The sequence below is a fragment of the Pungitius pungitius genome, chromosome 20 (assembly GCF_949316345.1).
Source record: "Pungitius pungitius chromosome 20, fPunPun2.1, whole genome shotgun sequence".
Classification (NCBI taxonomy): Eukaryota; Metazoa; Chordata; class Actinopteri; order Perciformes; family Gasterosteidae; genus Pungitius; species Pungitius pungitius.
The window spans coordinates 12,478,200-12,497,268 of NC_084919.1; the positions used below are offsets into that span (position 1 = coordinate 12,478,200).

General features: G+C 45.6%; 2 protein-coding genes across 2 annotated transcripts in view; one reads left to right on the plus strand and one right to left on the minus strand.

The window, feature by feature from the left end:
* The window catches only part of dlgap2b (discs, large (Drosophila) homolog-associated protein 2b), a 50,403-nt gene extending 38,306 nt beyond the window's left edge, over window positions 1-12,097 (minus strand). The window contains exon 1 of the mRNA XM_037448872.2: window positions 10,740-12,097. Within this exon, the coding sequence (XP_037304769.2) occupies window positions 10,740-10,875 (136 nt within the window). The 5' untranslated portion in view covers window positions 10,876-12,097. The remainder of the gene's footprint in view (window positions 1-10,739) is intronic.
* A 236-nt stretch (window positions 12,098-12,333) lies between these two features.
* Window positions 12,334-19,043, plus strand: LOC119195070 (cytospin-A-like). The gene is made up of 13 exons (XM_037449679.2): window positions 12,334-12,640; window positions 13,013-13,111; window positions 13,911-14,031; window positions 15,141-15,656; window positions 15,980-16,053; window positions 16,150-16,754; window positions 16,848-16,929; window positions 17,032-17,107; window positions 17,191-17,227; window positions 17,407-17,503; window positions 17,630-17,746; window positions 18,145-18,204; window positions 18,293-19,043. Exons 1-13 carry the CDS (start codon window positions 12,557-12,559, stop codon window positions 18,380-18,382), a joined length of 2,058 nt encoding a protein of 685 aa, XP_037305576.2. The 5' UTR covers window positions 12,334-12,556; the 3' UTR covers window positions 18,383-19,043.
* The last annotated feature ends 26 nt before the right edge of the window (window positions 19,044-19,069 follow it).

Here is a 19,069-nt window from a genome sequence, read left to right on the forward strand (position 1 = left end):
CCGTCCGCTGTGCCAGAGTGCTCACATGTTTACACCATATGGCACGGGGCTTTCAATCTGAGTAAACCAGCAAAGCTGCCGGGCCTGACCCATGTTTTATCCCGTTGAGCGGCGCTCAGCGCCCTCGCCTTCCCCTGCGGGGGCGCCGGTTTAGCACAGGGGTTTTTGCACTCTGAATTCCTCTGTGTGCACTTGAACCACCTGAGCAGGCATCGCAGCCCGCCATGGGTCAGAGGCCCTGTGGCCATTAAAGCCGGCCGGGTACCACGGCAGCGGGGGGGGGGGGAAGGACCGAGCCCGTGTGGAAATGTCGACCTTGGCGCCGACACACGCCTAGAACGCCCAAAATGCAAATTCCCTCACGTTCGACTCCCGCTGGTCCCGTGAGCCTTATAACCTGCGAGTGCAGTAGACTGGGACGAGCTCGGCACACTGTACATCCCACTATCCGCCATGGAGACGTTCACCGCGGACGCCGCCCGGAGAGTAAACACAGTCTCATAGCAATTTCGCGCTTGATGGCCTTCAGATTAAAACTACGTAGGGCAATGAAGCTGATTTTGATCTCTTTTCTTTTTTTTTTCTGGAATGAATTTTTTTTTTTAAAACAACTTGTTTGCTATATGAACCCATCATCTATTTCTATCAAATATCTGCCAACATATACCTTAAAAAAAGACGTCAAAGGGGTCGAAAACTTTTACCTCAGCCTTCTGCTCCCCTCGGTTGTGCAAAGCTTTACGGCATCTTTCAACCTTTTAACCTAACTGTTTTGGTTCACTCTCAGGAACGCTCTTAACACACATGGCAGAACAAAAAGAGGGTAAATATTGGACTTACATTCATCAGGTGTCCACAAAAACACAACTCGACACCAATGCTAATGTTGCTCTAATAACTGCTGGATGTGTACATGTGCAACGGTTTGCCGAGATGCGGCGATGAAACCATCCTTCAAAGAACTCGTTTCTCAAGCGATTACTAATTATTCAGCAACAATCAGCAACACTTTTGATTTAAAACAGTTTTCATAAAAAATTTACCGGCTCCGGCTTCCAATGTGTGAATATTTCAGGTTTCCTTGGTGTTACGTGAATGTAAACTGAGTTTTTTTTGGCCCGGGAGCAGCTTTTGAATCATTTCAAGGTTAATTGGATATATTTTCACAGGCCATGTCTTAATTTGCACCTGCCTCTGACAAAACCAGGCGGCAACATCTAAAAGAACTACAAAATGCGAGATGCAGGCGGCATATTGACTGGGCACGGCGTCGGGATGATGAATTGTGCACAGGGATTGCCCTGGCCTTCGTTTAGCTAGCCTCTCTTTTCAGGTGTGCACTGCATCATTCTACAGACACAGAAAGATCCTTTTAGCAGCTATTTTCAACACCATCCCCGCGGTGGCCCCTCTTTTGTCTGGCCAAGAGTCACTTGTCACCTTTGTCACACTCTAAGAAAGAGTCCCAGCTTCCGGCCTCGCAGCCCTCCAGGATACATATACAGTAACACACCGCGCACACCGAAACGGTACACACACACACACGTGGATGCAGAGGGATTTCTTTCAGGGGGGAGGACATTGTTCGCTGTTTACAGTCGGCCGTCGTCACATCGTCGTGTCTCTTCGGCCTTCTGTTTCTCGGTCTCTCCCTCCTCAACCTCGCGCTCTCATGAGCTCCCTCTTTTTCTTTTTCTTTTGTCACTGTGACTCACTATCTCACGTGCCCAACCTTGCGCACTCTCGCGTACTCTGTCCATGACCACTCTTCAGATTCAGTCACACACACACACACACACACACACACACACGTTTGCACTTGGACAGCACAGCACCGAGATTAGCGGCCACTACTAGCATGACACACCCACACACCCTGACACATATTATAATCACACTACTGGAGATACTGATCTGCAGCACACACACACACACACACACACACACACACACACACACACACACAGACAGACGCTGCACATGAAATGCGGTAACGCTTAATTCTATCACAATAGCAAAAAGCATATTCGTCAATAGCGTCATACATGTTTGTGTGCCTGTTTATGCGCCGTCGTATCCCACACACACACACACACACACATATACATACACACCCTGGCCCAGATCCCTCTCATGGAGCAGCACTGTTTGGTAGAAATGTACAGAAGAAGGGGGGGGGGGGGGGGGGGGGGGGGGAACGCTACAGCAGAGTATCTCCATGGAAACAGGCTGGAGAGCAGCATATCCCACTACTGTCAGAGGCTGAGAGGATGAATCCAGTCCTCATTAGGAAAAGCCAAACCACACCACACACTAGGCAGTTGATTCCATTATTTACTGCAACAGAGATATCACATGCACCTGGATTATGAATATCCCCATGCTCTAAGGAGTCAATACAGTCCCACCAAATTATTTTCTGAGGCTTTTCCGTGCAGACGATATTCTTTCGACTTGTCGTCAAACGCCTCAAAGTAACTGTTTTACACACAGTCACAGAGAACTAAAAGTTTGATTGTAGTAGGTGATGTGCTACGTGTGGTAAGCGTAATAGTCAGTTAGCTTGAATATTCCATGACATGAATGCTGCAAAGAGGAATTTGACACACTTACAAACAGTATGTGGTAGGCATTCATCCTCTGACTTACACGCATCAGTACATCAGTACACATTTCTGGGTCTTAAGTCCTCCACATTTTCAGAAATTTATGTAATTCACAGTTTTCTACCCAGGTCAAATGTGAGGAAAGTATGTGTTTCCACAGGTTCTTTGTACAAAACAATTGTATCAATTGTGCTTTCTGCTGCCAAAACCAAGCTCGCTGCTTTCTATATTCAAACTCACATTCAGTCATCCACTCACTCATACACCCACACCGCTTCTCCTGCTACCTAACATGGTATTGTACCAAGCACCTCTTGGAGGGATTCAACTGGAAATAAAATATAATTCTGGTTATTTCCATCTAGCTTCCCTTGGGGTTTGCCACAAAAGTGAGCATCGGGTGCCAAGGAAGCATTGAGATGGGTCACTGTGAGCAAATAAAAAGGACAACTGAAGATAAGAATGCATCAGAAGGGACACATTGGTGGGTTAGGAAAGGATATGGCATGAGGTCATTCTGCAAGCAAACTTCCATCTTCTCAAATGTGAGAACCTGCGGCTCTTATCTTATTTAGATTTCTTTATTAATAGAATATAAATGGGCTTTGGACCGTCGGCTAGACTAAACTATAAACACATTTTTTACAATATTCCTGTATTTTATGGATCAAATGTCACTGTTATGCTAAAAAATAAGTTGAAAACATTATGAAAAGGGAAAGAAGAATAGTCAATAGTCGACAGTGTTCATAGACACAAGACAGGAGGGACACCAAGGTGTCAACTGAGATGACTTCTAAATAGCGAAGCTGCTAAAAAGAAACCAAATCCTGAATCATTCAAATGTAAATTAAAGTGTCACTCCATGAGGTGGTTGCCATCATCACGCGCTTCTCATGGTTATAGAAAAACGCCAGTTTGACTTCCAGGTGGCATTTGACACCTTGAATTTCATGGAAGCTTCATAATATCGATTCAAAAAATGTGGATTATCACTTTAAACACGACTCAATGCAATTTTTATCGTCCTGCATTGCACCCAGCAATGAATTGTCATGTCAGTTAACAGCTGGGTTCCATTCTGACCTCAAAACCCTGCAGCAAAACAGAGAGAAGAGGTACTGCAGCTTAAATCCCCAAAACAAACACGTGCTATCTGTGAGCATAACGAACAGGGTGTATCGACAATCAACAAATAATTTATTTTGTAATCTTCCTCAAATGACTAAACTCCCATTCCCGAAATAAGAGACAAAGCGCACAGCGGGATGTCAAGCTGCGATTGATAACGTTAAAATAATCTCCACACAGAGGACGTTTTATCGCTCTACTAACCAACTGAGCCACTGAGCCATTGTCATTGGCAATACATAAAGGAGGTTGTAAAAAGGAGCTCTAACTCCTAATCTGCTTGGTCTCTGAAACTACTGCACAGATTGTCAGGATTGGTTCGGATATTTATTGTTCCCACTGGGCGGCGGATTTCAAAATTTACAAGGTGTATTTAAAAAGGTACTACATTGTTCAAGGAAATTTTACGAACTTGTTATTGGGCCGATGAGGATGAATGAATGAAAGTCTCCTGAATGTACAATGTATACGCCTGACATTTTGAGAAACTATTAGATCTAGAATGGTTGAGACAGTTAGCTTGGCTCTGTCCTAAAGTAACAAAATCTGCAAATCAGCACCATGTTATATTACAATATAACATTGGTTATTACAGACAGAAAACCCTCCTGGTCCCAGCCAACAGTCCGGCATTGAACCCCCGTAAAAGTTATCGTTTTTCAATTTCTATTACTAATCTTTTACTTTATGCGTAAGCATAAATAAGTTAAATCTACTTGCTTCACGTTCCAAAAGCAAAAGAGCGTATTTCTTGAGATTTCTAGCTATTTCATTAAACCATCAAAGCAGTAAGCTTCTAGCTAAGTGTTCTATCAATATGTTGTGCATTTCTACCAGCATTTCATTGCCCAAAATTGTATAATACACATTGCAGCTCTATGGGATGCTGGAGGGGGCTCTCAGCTCTTTATTCGCGTTGGGAGCTTGAAGCCTTTGAATGGGAAGCGGCTATATGAGACGTTTTTGGATGCCAGTGTATCTCCTTGAATATCAGAGCAGGAAGAAGCGGCGCAGGGGCCTCTGCACCTCTGAGATGCCCCGCTGCATCCTAATGCTACACACGATAAATGACCACCTCAAACACCTCACACAAGAAAGCAGCTTAATTCAGTCCACAGAGCTGTCTGAGTCTGCCTGAATGTGTTCTTGCAGGTGAGCCTTTGGCTCGCTGTTTGTGCCATGTGTCGGGAGATGGAGCACGTTGCAAGGTTAAATGCTGCATTCAAAGTTTGTGGGTGTGTGTGTGTGTGTGTGTGTGCGTGTGCATGCCTGCATGTGCCAGGCTACGGGATTATTGCAGACATTGCTGAGCATGGGTGTACATACGATTTTCAGCCTCAAACTGTTTTCGTAAGGTCATCCATAACCGGCACATTTTGCAGGAGCAACAAATCCAGGAGCTAAAACGGAGCACATGTCAAAGGTTTCAGCACACAGACATAGAAAAGCCCTGAAGCGCAGTCAAACAGCAGGAAGCAGGGTTTGGATGTCGTTGCAGCACCAGCTCTTCTGCATTCCTTTTTGTGGCATCAGTAGGGGTCTGTGTGTGTGTGTGTGTGTGTGATAACTTCATTAGTTTCACATACAGGTTCAGGCTTTGAGGCGTCACACCCAACGTGTGTTAGAGAGATTTAAGGATTTGGAGGAAATCACACTGTGCAGCCGGCTAGTAGGTTTGAGGAATCACAGTGATGGACTAAGTTCTCCCACAACACCCCCTCAAACCTCTGTCCTCATCTGCATGCTGCTGTTCTCCGTATCTCTCCTCATACTGTCTTGAATTCCCTCTTTCTATGACTAATAAGGCATGAAGACCAAGATAAATTGACAGGAAGACCGTTTCTCCTCGCTTTACAATCAAACCGAGCCGCTCAAAACGATTACATAACGATGAACTACCGGTACCAGTAAAGAAGGCAGTCATTTTGAAGCCAGAGCTTGTCCCAATGTTAGCGGCCGTGGGAAGAAAGATGAAAAGCTGTGCTGCCCATCGAGAAGCCTTTATTGTGGAGCATCCCCTCCTACCCTGCTGGATTCTGTTTCACACACATGCACACAAACGCACACTGGCACAGAGAGCTGTAATTGAAGGGGAGATGAGGGGCTCTTTTCTACAAAACTGACGACGTGTGTTCGGCAAAGACCTTTTTCTCCGTGAGCGTTTGTCCGCCCATTGCGCTGAACACCAATTACCTTTTCCGCTGTGCCAACTTCTCATCAACCTGTTCAATTTGAACACACACACAAGCCTGCAACAGCTCTGCACAAAATGTCTCAAGAGGAAAGCAAAGACTTGATATGGGCTCCCCCCCCCCCCCACCCACCGAAAGTCAGAGACTTCTTACCTTGCTGCAAGTCTATGTTCCGGAGACATTGGAGCACATACGCGGTGCGTCTTCACGCGGTGCGAGGGAAGCGGTGGGCAGTCATGCAGAGGTGTAGAGCAGGCTTTTTCCTCTGTCCTTCTGTTCCTTTCTTATTTTTTTTCCCAAAGCCCTTTAAAAGAATGGAGCGCACTGACAGAGGAAGAAGAGGAGGAGGATGAGGAGGAGGTGGAGGTGGGGGAGGGGGAGGAGGTGCAGGAGGAGGAGGAGGAGGAGAGGGAAGGCTGATGGAGCAGTCTGCCAGGCTGGGCTTCTGTGGATCACCTGGAGCAGTGCTGGGCTCCGCATTTACTCCTCCACTGCAGCAGTGCGAGGCAGCGGCGCGAGCTGCATGTTGCTCGCTGAGAGCGCCGCAAAACAAGGACACGGAGTCTCCATCCGCGGGATTCAGGATTCTGCAGCTCTGCACGCTCCCATCAGCATGCACCCTCACGCCGTCATTCTTCACCCTCTAGGTTTAAGCCCCGTCCCTCCGCGTGCCTTCGCCTCGCGCTCCCGGTTCCCTCTCGAGGCGCTTCGTGACAGGGCACAAAAAAAACGCGTTGCCGTGTTATTTGGTAGTCACTTGTGACACTCCGTGTCTGACTGGTGCGTGTGGTCATGCGACTGCGTGGGTCCAACGGCGGTGAAACGTCGGGCCTCAGTGAAGCCTGAGCCGACCTCACGCTCTCCCTTTGATGACGTCACTTCTTGGACTGAACGGGAGAGGGATGTTCCTGCTCTGGTTGGGACCTCGCCGACGTCACCGAGATCAGGCACGTTTTTTGTTTTTTTAGGCCATGTGCAGGTGTTTAAATGGCATACAATCCATGCACAAAACTGAACAGGAGGTGAGTCAAAACTGATGGTTCCGCTTTGTCTGCACAAGACACAAGCCCTTTACAGGACACTTTGCTGACGTTCAAAGTCCTGAGACACAATCCCCTCGCCTTCTCCCGCCTTCCCCCCGGGCATGTTCTCTGTCCTGCTGTAGAGCTATTAACGGAAAGAGGAATGCATACAGATTTGGGAAGGACCGTATTGATTTGGGGCCCAATGTAAGACTTATTGGTATTCTGAAGGAGTAGGGTTGCTACTCAAGAGAAATTTTAGCGCTCCTTCAGTAGATGAAAAAAGACTCGTCGGGCCACAGCTGACGCAGATGGAAAACAAGGAGGTCGAAACGCAAAGCTAAACGCACAACAATGTGAAGCCATGGCCACGTCTGAATGTAGACGCCATGGTGGTTCCTTGTCACACGGCCCTGCAGGCTGACTGACAGCAACACAAAGGGGACTGATCGCGTGATCAGTCCCCTTTGTACTAATGAACGTACTAATGATCCTTATTGGGTCATTAGTACGTTTTTAACAGCATGTATATATCCTGTTAGATGTCCCATTGTTTGTTTTTTTTGTCGACCCCATCCAGTCTTAATTGCTGCTTGTCGTTACAAGAGCACTGCGTCAATTCTCTAAATCGCACTAAAATAAAAACCCAAATGGTAAGAGCGTTGGCACAACACCAGAGCTGCCAAGGTAACAGCAGAGAGACGTGTGCTCTGGTGATTCCTGTTGCTTTCAGTTCTAACGTAGTTAACCTTGCACTGATGCTGACACATCCTATTGAGCGGCATAAGAGAGCCTACGAAGGTTTTCGAAAGCGCACAGAGATAACGAGGTAACGAGATTCTGAAATGGTCGGATTTTGAAATACACCAGCCGGTCTGTCGTGTTGAAATGAAATCATGTAAACAGTTCCACCTAGTGGTGTGAAGCCCACCTGGGGTGCCTTTTGGACTTTTTAAGACTCACACATTTGTGCTATAATTGGGTTCTGGGTTTAATTTAAAAAATTGCTCATTTTTAAAGCTTAAAAACAAAAAAAGTCATCAACAGCATAAATGCTCCTCCTTGCTTTATATCCCTTAAAATCATCCAGTCCACACACTCATTAACACTCTGCGTCAACCTTGAGAAAATGATGAGCCAGGTAAGATCAAGAGCTCCGGATGGCTGATAAAGAACAAGAAGAAAAAAAAAACAGAACAATTCTTTACGTTGTGCACCTCACAAAAGCAGAGATGTTCCCTCATTTACGTCACTTGGAAACTTTGTGCTGACAAAGGCTGTAAAAACTACAGAAGGACCCTACACACGATTAACTGGCAGATAATCTGACGTGTGCCGAAACTCCAAGGTCAGCCTGTTCATGGTGCTTGAAAAGACATTTTCAGAAGATAATTAACACACACTGTTTACCGTATGATCAATTTCTTAGCAAACGTTGTCAAAGTTGAGATCCTACAGTAGTCGTGTTGCCATTTAGGATGACACTGCTGCACTGATGGCACACGGTAACGATTTGCAAAATCATTAATGACCGGAACAAAAAGGTAACGCTTCACTGCAAAAGCAGCCAAATGTGACTTAAAATATGAGGTTCCTTGGTGAATTATATACACCAATATGCTCCATCAAAGTTCTGTTCTCTTGTCTCAAAAATCCTGTTAATACTTTTTTTGTGTCAGTTTGAGATATTTATAACCAGTTCATAAATACAATTACAAAATTTAGTATGTCTCTTTCATGATTTTGTCTTGGCCTTTGGCTTCAAAAGCATCACAGTGGAAGTGATAGTATTTGATGTTTTTGCTGATGTGAGCCAGTATTTGATCATCCAGAATGCCAAAAATTGCCAAGAGAAAAGCAGCAGACCCCTGCAGTGTTTTTCCCTTGGATGGATCTCACAGCTCCAACCTCTGCTGAGGAAAAGAGTCGGGCTATCTCCGTTATGCATCTGTGACCAAATGTTCCACACATCCACAACACCTCCACCTCATTATGCACAGTTGATTTGTCATCTTAAGCGGTCTGTTTACATCATTTCCCGTCATGAATCCGGCAAGATGGATGTCTCATCTCTGCATCAACTTGCGTGGCAAATAGAGAGGAAAGCGGGAATGAGCGTGTGTCAATGTAAAAGCCGGTTGATAACAATCTGCACATTTTCACATTATAAATATATAGAATGACTGTGTGTATGTGAACGTTGTTGCTTATAGTGACAGGGTATCTTTAAATCTCTAACTGGTCCAACATCTTGCATCTCGTTGGTCACAACCCACAGCTTTTTTTTGCCTTCACGGCAGCAGTTTGCGGTCCAGAACACTCTGATAGGCGCCCTGCATTCTTCCTGCTTTGGGCCAAACGGCAGACAAAGTTAGTTGGCTGAGCAACATGGTGGAGAATGTATCAAATGAAGAGACGAGTATTTCTCCTGAGAGCTGACGGGGAGAACTAAAAGTAGAGTGAACATAACATTTATCAGGAGGACACAAAAACAACTCCAAGGCAATGCTGATGTTTTTCCACGTCCTTTGGAAGGATCAGAAGGCTCCTGTCTGCTAACATTTGCATGTAATTTTGTTTCATTTTTGATCACAGCTTGTTGCGCTGCCCTCAGTGTCAGTCCGTTTCTATATACTAGTTTTCTACAGCTCGCTTTATGAACTTGTTATAAACAATGGAATGTAATATTGTTTAAAGACCAGATTGAGATACAACTACATGTTTGGATGGATTCACCTGCAGTGATGTGGACGTGGTTGTGACTGTGATGTGGACCTTCAAACCAACCCTCATCCAGCACTTCCTCTGCCCCCGAGGAAAATCAGAAAACAAGTCAAACACGTGGCTTTACATCATGAAAAATGTCAGAACTTGCGTTTATTCGAATTTAAATTGTCATTACCGTGGCTCAGTCCCAAAATGTGGGTAATGGAGACATATCGGGTCTTGGCTAAAAAAGCCAAACCCATCATGATCAATTTGGTATTTCTTCCTTTGACAATAAGGAAAAGATCGATCAACCACCAGACTAACAGGCTCCCCAAAAAGAAGCCAAAGCGATCTCATCCTAAGCTTGAAAACTCCTCACTTGAAAATAACCCGGGAGCCACCACGGCAACACATCATGATCTTCAGATCCCTGCTACTGTAAAGCCAAAAAAGTGAATGGGATCATCATTGTTTCCCACTTAATCGCCCCCTCCCATCTCTTACCTGGGTCCTTCTCAAAGAAAAGACAGCAGTGAGTCTGTAGTAGCCATGGTAACACCTGTGACAGATGAAAAGATGGATGACAGATATAGTACAATACGGACGAGTCACTCCAGACATGACACACACACACATTTACATACCATACACATTGACTGAATGGATAGGAGCAGCACGATGGGGGGGGGGGGGGGGGGGCATTTACAGACAGAAAGAAACTTGGGGGAGAAACAATGGCCCCCACAGCCTCCCTCCACCTCCAAACACATGTAGGCCCCGCTCTGCATTCTCCACCACCCACACCTCACCCACGCGTCATGCACCGTTCATGTGTTATCGATTAATCTGTGCGGGAGGGGGGGGGGGGGGGGGGACGCCGTGACGGGTGCAAAGAGCCCTTCCAGTGAGTGACTCATTCATGCGCTGCACAACTTTCTGACATTTTACACTTTCGACGTGACGAAGTGCGACACGCCGGCTTCACCTGGTCGAGGAGAAGCGCCGTGGAAGAAAAGCAACAACAACAACATGCTTCGCTGCGTGCGCCAACGCTCCGCGGCGCGCCTTCTCCATCCTACCTTTTTCATCGCTGACATCTTCCTCCTCGGAGAAGGTCACTTCTTCTTCGATCGTGAACGGGCGGTAAACAAGTGACAGACGGTCACGTCTCCTGGTCCCCGGGATGATGTGCATCGTGTTGCTCCTCAGAAACATCTGCGACAGAGCAGCCGCAGGTTCCCATGATGACGGCGGCTCGTGTGGGTTTTCTCGTCCGACGCCAGTGGCGATGCTGCCGCGGGCTCCATTCTGTGGAGACGAATCACAATGCAACGATGTGGTCAGCGAGCGCACAGCTGCGCCTGTGGAGGCAGCCGACACCAGACGCCATTTTCACAAAAGTCCGCTCTCGTGGAGCGCAGTTGCCTATTTGTACTTAAAATGGTCATATCAATTAATGTCGCCAATGTTATTATACAGAATTATTACATTTGGAATAATGTAACACTTGACTTTCAACAACCTAACATGGAAAATTAAAAAGAAACTCAATTGCATTGAAGGTCAAGAGCAGTTCAAACAGAACTCTAAACAGCTGAGAATAAAATGTAGTATTCCCCATAGTAGTGAAAATGAGTTTTTACTAGTCAATATTAAACATAATAACTTCATTTTCGTTGGTTATTAGCTTTACAGCTTAACAAAATGAATAAAAGAGTCCATTTGTTCCTCTTCTTCTAATCTTGTTTGATAACTTTGTTTCAAATTGCCCTAAACTTGGATACCTTATTTGTGGTCATTGTTACAGTGAGTGGGATGAGAGTGACGTTGATGTTTGATGCCACAGAACTGCAGATGTGGCACACAGGAGGTCACTGGCGGTCAGGGAGCGGTGCTGGTGCTGGTGCAGGGCGAAGCAGGTCTCACATGCAGGCTTCTCCAACAAGTGCTCTTTATTCCGAACCAAAACCAAAGGACGTGCACCAACGACGACCGACATAGACAATGACGCGACAAGGGACAACAGGCACACAGGGCTTAAATACACTAGGGAGGTGCAGGTGATTGGACACAGGTGGAAGCAATCAGGCAATCACAGGACAAGGCAGGAAGTGAAGTTACCCAGGGACACAAGAGACATGAAAACTACAAAATAAAACAGGAAGCAGAACCAAACCGTGACACTGACAAATTGTGGTAAAGTGCAGAAAATAGATGATGATAATAATAATAATATAAAATCAAAAGTCTGACACTGCAGCGTGTCAATGATGGTAAACACGTTTCGCATGAAAAAGCGGCCATTATACACATTTGGTTTTTTTTATGTGGTATTTCCACATATCGTCACACTACTCCCCATGGACCCATAGGGTTTGGAAAAACTAAACATGCATGATGCCTCACAATGTGTTCTTAAACAAGGTAATTGAATTGGCAATAAACTGGCAAAGCAATTGAAATATAAGGTACAAGTGGCTTTGTTAAAAGCTGGATAGTTTTTTAAATTTCTTTAACTATTATTATTTTTATTTAAAAAGGCAGATTTAAGAATAAATCCAAACTGCGTCTTTCATTATCCCTGTGAGTTCTGAGTTCCGCCACTAGAGGACGCTACAGACATTTTTCTTCCTTGTGCTCTGTCCGTGGTCCTGGAACTTCATAACGTAATTAAAATCTACAGAGAATAGTCAAGGGAACAACTCTGTACCTCTCCATTGTGCTGAATGTTCAAACCACAACAAGCTCATGCTCCACGTTGCTGACATTTTATTATTTCACAACGTCGTTTTAACTGTATCATCATCAATATTTTCGTATTCTATTCTTGGTGTTATTTGCATGTAAATTATAGATATGTTCGTATTCATATTTTGGATTTCTGTGATACGGATAAATGTTACTTGTTTTTCCTTCCCCAGCCACCATGAGGGGTAGCACACGTCCGTTCACCTGCGTGCCACCACACCTGCGTTTAAAGGTAATCAGCGGCCCGCAGGTGTAACTGCCTCTCGCGCTGTTTCCACACCAGCACATTTTAACATTTTTTTTTTTTTTATTATATGTTTTTTTTTTATGGTTGCGTTAAGTTCAAAACGTCTGCAACGTGCTTTGAATGTTGCCAATGAGAAAAGTGATGTCGCTGATCCAACGTGCAGCTGCTGCGCAGCCAGTCTGCTTCTGCCTCCTTCTCTTTTTGTCGCATTGGATTTAAAGGCGAAGCGATATCATCGCCCCAGTTAGAAGTGGTGGCCGGCTGGCTGTCTGGCTGGCTTTCTTTAACTGTGTGGTGAATAATATCGGATATCGGGAAATCATGATCGCGAGGAATTCAAACGGCGTCATCCGGTAGATTCGGGAGACGCGAGGCGGAAAAGGGGCGCACGGGGAGGGCGAGACGGCTGAGGAGAAACCCGCTAACTGGACGAGGTCCACCTGGCAGGCTGAGCAGGTAAGGTGAATGAAACTGGAGTGGAACGCTGTGTGCGGTGTCATTTGTTGGATGTGCGACGTCGGAGATAAAATAGTTCATTCAACAAAATGAAGTCATCCCGTTACGGATTATTTTTGGGGGGCGGGGGCTCCAAACTTCATTAACCAACCGGGCAGTTTAGTGTTACGTAGCAAGTTATGATAACGTGTTCCAAATCGACGAGAATGACTCGTTAATACGGCGTACAATTCACTTGTCAACACCTTGATTTTATAGCAAACACCTGGTTCTAGAGTTCTAGTTTATGCCACAATACTCTGCAGAACCAAGTGAGTGTGACTCATCTCTGCCTCATAGTAAATAATGTCCATGACAAATTTCCCTGGATGACATCTGACTGAGGTTAGTTGTATTTAATGCATTTTAACCTCCATTTTTCAACCCCAAATTGCTTTTTTAAGATTCATTTGTAAAGTCTCAATTAATAACATCCTTTGTATCAAAGTGGCTCACCTGCCACTTTGATACAAAGGATGTTATTTTTTTAACACCGATGGCTTGACAAACCATACATATTTGTATTGTTTTTGTGTCAAATGTATGTAAAAGCTGTGTAATTTGTCTATAGCTTTTTGATTTGTCTATAGATTTTTATTGATATTGATGGTCAACAAAGACTGACTGATGTATTTTCCAAAAGATTTGTTTTCGTGACAAACCTTTTCCAAATATAACCTTCGTTTCTTGTAAGGTAAAATGTTTGGGCTCCTCCCAACTGTGAGTCGTTGTCATGAAGGATTTACTCCCTCCCGTTCAGAGAGCAGTGGGCCTCACAAAAACGGAGGACACCGTGAAGGACACTAAGGTGGCCACTCCAGAATCCCACCTCAGCTGGATCATGGGTAACCACACAGGCAGAGACAGCAATGGCCCTACAGGTACATGAAGACAGAGGCAGTCAACACATACATAGGCCTTTTTTTAAATGTCTTAAAATTATTTCTTATGTTTTTGAGTTGACCCAGGGCCAGTTTTCTCACAGTTGATTCGGTTAAAAGGGTTTGTAATGTAAAATATTCTATTTTTAAATGTTTGTTTGTTAACCTTCAGCAACAATACAAAACAACAACAAATGCAGAAAATATTCCTTGTTACTAATGAGAAGTCAGAAACACATTGCGACAATTTATTCTATGTGGAAAGGCAAAGTTTACCACCTTTGGCACAAAACATGGGGAATGCAGTGATCCCCCAGTTTGATGATTCATAATCAATTACGGCGTGCAAATGCCTTGTGCAGTCGTGCACTGTTTAAAACTTTCAAACTGCTGCTCATACAGTTTAATTGTCACTAAGAGCCGTTTAAAAATGTTTCCCTCTCATGGACTGTTAATATGCGGTCAACTGGATGAGAATAGCTCCTCTGCTGTAGCTGAGCAGACTGCATCATGCTGCTGCTAAGGAAATGATGAGTCTGCAGAATGCTGCAGCACAGCACAAGGGCAAGGAGGGGAAGTGTGGAAAAGATCAGAGGTAAAAAAAGGAAGATGGCCTGTAGCCTTCCTTTTTTGCGTGTTGCATAACAAAAGAATTGTCTTAAAGCAATAAGTAAAGGGGCGGGAGAATGTGTAAATATCTCACTCCTTGAACTCCCATGTAAATAATACAAAAAAAATGTTGTTCATGGTTTATGCAGAAGATGATTGATGTAGTCACCTTGCGGTGGCAGTGAGAGCAGCTTTAGACTGAAAGCATGATACAATGTGCTCTGCATCTTGCCACATGGGGGAACCGTGTGTCTGCCCGCCAAGACAAGCAGAGGCTTTCTGCCGCATCAGTCAGGCGAGGACAGTAAATGATGAGACAATGCACACATCTTCCAGTAGAAGAAGAGGGAGCTTTGCATTCAGCATATATGTGTTTTTTATTATGTCATTGTAAGGCCTGGGACATACTATTATCCTCTTTTTTTTTCTTCTTTTTTTTCCGATGCTCTTCTTTTTTTGTGTGTGTGCTTCCCATCAGTTTAACCTTTGCCCCCTCTCAGGTTCCCCATTAGATTTCTTCCACACGCCTCCTACCACGCCCTCAGAGGCAGAGCTGACTACAATGGCCTTATCCTCTGCAGCTTCCTCCAGTAAGGCACAGACGCCATCACCAACCGGCCCCACCACCACCACGACCCCCACCACCCCCTCCGTCACCCCTCCCCCTGCAGACTGGACGCAGAACCCGCCCGCTCCCTCTGAATGGGCCGTGATCAGCGTCGACGGCGTCGCCCCAGAGACGAGTGCGAGCGACGCAGCGGTGAGGCGAGGGAAGGCAGCGGGCAGCCCGGTCAGCCCGGTCAGCCCGGTCAGCCCGGTCAGCCCGGCTCTCCTGCCCCCGTCCAGTGAGTCGGCTTCGGAGCGGAGCTGGCTGGAGCGCGACAGTGGGCTGGAGCCGCAGGCTGCGGCGGAGCCAGCTGGAGAGGAGATGAACCTGGTTCTACTCAGTCTGATGGAGCACTACAGGGCCTCGCTGTGCCTCGGCCCCAACGATGATGTGACCACCGGAGCAGTAGGTAGGTCCTTTGCCGTCAATGCAAATGCTTTTAAAGTTGTTAACTAGAAAAAGTAAGCTCCGTGTTGCCCATCTTCTAAATAAAGTGACACAATCCTTGGTTACAATGGCAATATCAGATGTATGAGAACCGCTAACCAGTCAGGCACCAACATGCGACACAGAGAAGCTTGTAATGAGAGGGAGAAGGACTCCGGTACCCCAAGATATACAAGTTATTTTCTGCAATATCAAATAACTGTTTTTTTTCCAGGGAGAATTTCACAGAATGTATTGTCCCTCAACCTTGTATCCTTTTCTGTTTCCACTTGTTGTTTTTTTAAGAGCTTCTAAGACACCTGATAACAGAAAGAGATGAGCTGGTTGAGGAGGTGGACACACTTAAGGAGACACTGAGGGTGAGTTTGAGCTGCAAGAACCAATGGCCTAAAACTCATTGGGCTTTAAGAGCCATATCGACATCAAGCAGCTTTCTGTTTTTTGTCCTCTGACAGGCGGAGAGGTTGGAGTGGCATCAGTTCCAGTGTGACCTGCAGGTAGCGGTGTCCGTGGCCGACCGGCTGCGGGTGGAATCTGAACAGGCTCTCGCCGCGCTCCAGGAGACCCGGGGGGCTGTGGAGGAGCAGCTGGCTCGCGCCCTCGACAGGGAGAAGGCGAAGGAGGCCGAGCTGGAGCGTCTCCGGGCCGAGCACAGAGACGCCCGCCGCGAGCTCGCTGCACTCGCCCTGCAGCGGGAACTGGGTCGAGCCCCGCTGGACGCTCTGCGGGACACTCGCGAGGTCAAACGCGCCGCGGAGTGCGATCAACCGGCCGAGCGGCGAGACTCTGGGGAGGGCGCGCGGGGGGTCGCGAGCGGGACACTGGGGCGAGTTGAAACCGACGCGGCAGTCCAAAGTGTCGAGGAGGACAACAACAAAAGGAATCACGAGGTGGACGCTTTCGTTGAGGGCGGCGATCCCGAGGAGGCAGACGGGCCCGGGGCCGGGCAGCTGACGGGGAAGGGCGTGGCGGAGGGATACCTCCGTAGTTTGGCCATGATGGAGAAGAGAAAAGATGGAAGGGATCCCAGGAGGATTGTGATGCTGTCCGAAAGATCTTGGTGAGTCTATATGAACTCTCGCAACACATTGACCGCCATTAACAGTGAAATGTACAAAGACTGGTGTATATATATATATATATTTTTTTTTAGGAGTCTCTCTCGTCTCCCACTCCCATCTGACTCCTCCAGTGAGAAGGGAAACTCAAAAAGCACAACCCTGCCGCTCTGCAAGGTACTACACCTGTTCAATTGATAACAAGTGTTCGTAGGGGGGAAACGCTTATCTTACTCTTGGAAGACTCCGGATTAAAAAACAAAAAAATGAACTTTCCAGAAAGAAGAGTCACCAAAAGAGAGAAGTAGCGACCGCATTTTACAGCGGCAAGACAGCTGGTCCAGCTTTTACACAGGTGAGCTCTGAACCCACCAAAGCACCTTTTATTTTATTGAGACAGCCTCCCAGTATCACTGTGACTGCATGCATCTTTTGCAGGAAAACCGGATGAGGACCCAAGCTCAGATTCCATCAAGTAACTAACAATTCATTTTTTTTGTTGAGACAGACATCAAAACAGTCACTAGTCTCCTTGCAAAGGAAATATTTGGAAACGGTTATTCTTGTATCTCATAATGTGGGATTTAACTTTTCACTGTAAAGTTGATGTAAGGTATTTGGAGTTATTCTCTGAAGCTTTTCTGGCCCTCGCAGACCTCAGGATGGTTTCAGCCGTCTGCTGAGGCGTCACGGCGGCTCCCGGAGGAACTCCCTGCTGCGCTGGTGCCAGAGTCGCACCAGAAGTTATCAGGTTAGAACAGAGGATGCAACGATTTAGAAATGTCTCACAATCTTTGAAATCAGAGGTATTCCGGCTGGAGAATGAAAATACATGTTTACCGGTTGTCTCATGTCTTAATTAAGTCTTTTCTCGCAGAATATTGAAATTACAAACTTCAGCAGCAGCTGGGATGACGGTTTGGCGTTCTGCGCTGTTTATCACACATATTTGCCAACCCGCATCCCGTACGACGCCCTCAGCCCAGCAGACAAGGTAAAAATGGAAAAAAGAGCATTCAATTTCTGTTTTACAAAGACATTTTGGCTTGGGGACAAATCTTTAGGGGACACGCTTTAGAGACAGAAAATGAAAATATGGTCACAAATACTGATGATCTCTCAACGTTAATGATGGAGTCACTATTGTTGTACTCGAGAACAATCATTCCAGATGTGTCATTAACTCTGAATGTGAAAGCAAAACAAATCACTCGTCACTCACTTCATGAACAAGGAGGTGCTAAGAACCAGAACAACATCCGTTGTTAAAGTGGTTTGACGGTGTGTTTGGATCATTTTCACCACAGTCCATGACTGAAAGTTACGTCTGTAAAATTAAGCCCCTGCTTATCTAAAAAAAAAAACATACATCTGACTCGAGTGTCTTTACAGAGGGAAAATCTGGATCTTGCTTTTAAGACGGGGGAGAGCGTGGGAATCGTCGCCACACTGGTGAGACATTGTGTGAAAGTTCTGCAACCCAAACCAGCTGTGTCCACTGGTTTCATAATATTAACTTTGCATGTTAATGGTGTGACAGACAGCGGAGGAGATGCTGAAGGCCAACGGACCGGACTGGCAGCAGGTCCTGGGCTATGTCGAAAGCATTTTCCGACACTTTGAGATGTGAAGCTCTTCAGCAGCCTGGTTCTTCTCCATGGTTGTGAATTAAGGGCTGAAGCACCTCTACCACCACTAGAGGGAGTTCTAGTCGTAGTACATTGAGCCAGCCAGGATTTTAAATGTCAGCAATATTCAACTTTATGGTATGTTTTAAATTATCAATATATGTCCTTTCCACAGAAAACTAAATATTGGAGTTTTTCTATTTTTCTACATACCATCTATTCAGATCCAGATAGCTTCTTTTTGATGACTCACAAGACACGAAATTATTTAATTTATACACACTAAAGAAATCACTGTCACATTTGTTTGTGGGTGCACTGGTTTTGCACGGTTTGTAAATTAGCACTTGGATTAATGTAAATTTGCAGTATTTTTACTTTAATGTCTTTCAAATCTGGGACACTTTTAAGTTGTGTTATTTCGACCAATAGTAGTTTTATCATGAACCTCTACTGCTGTTTCAGTGTCATGTCTGCATGCATCCATACCTAAAACCCAAAGGGGGCGGACATGAAATCTGATTTTAATTGTTGGAATGGTGTAATTTTGACCGTAAGCATAAATGTAAATGTCTGTAAGCGCTTCTGTATTTAAAAGAAACATTAAGCATAAGACTGTTGTTTCCAAATGCCTTATTGCAATAATAAAGTTATGTATGTGGATGTGGTTTCCCCCACCTTCTTTAGCC

Coding starts and splice junctions, on each gene's coding strand:
- LOC119195070 (XM_037449679.2), top strand. CDS start 12,557: ATGTTACTTGTTTTTCCTTCCCCAGCCACCATGAGGGGTAGCACACGT. Junction 16,054..16,149: donor CACTTAAGGAGACACTGAGG/GTGAGTTTGAGC, acceptor GTCCTCTGACAG/GCGGAGAGGTTGGAGTGGCA. Junction 17,504..17,629: donor GTCGCACCAGAAGTTATCAG/GTTAGAACAGAG, acceptor CTTTTCTCGCAG/AATATTGAAATTACAAACTT.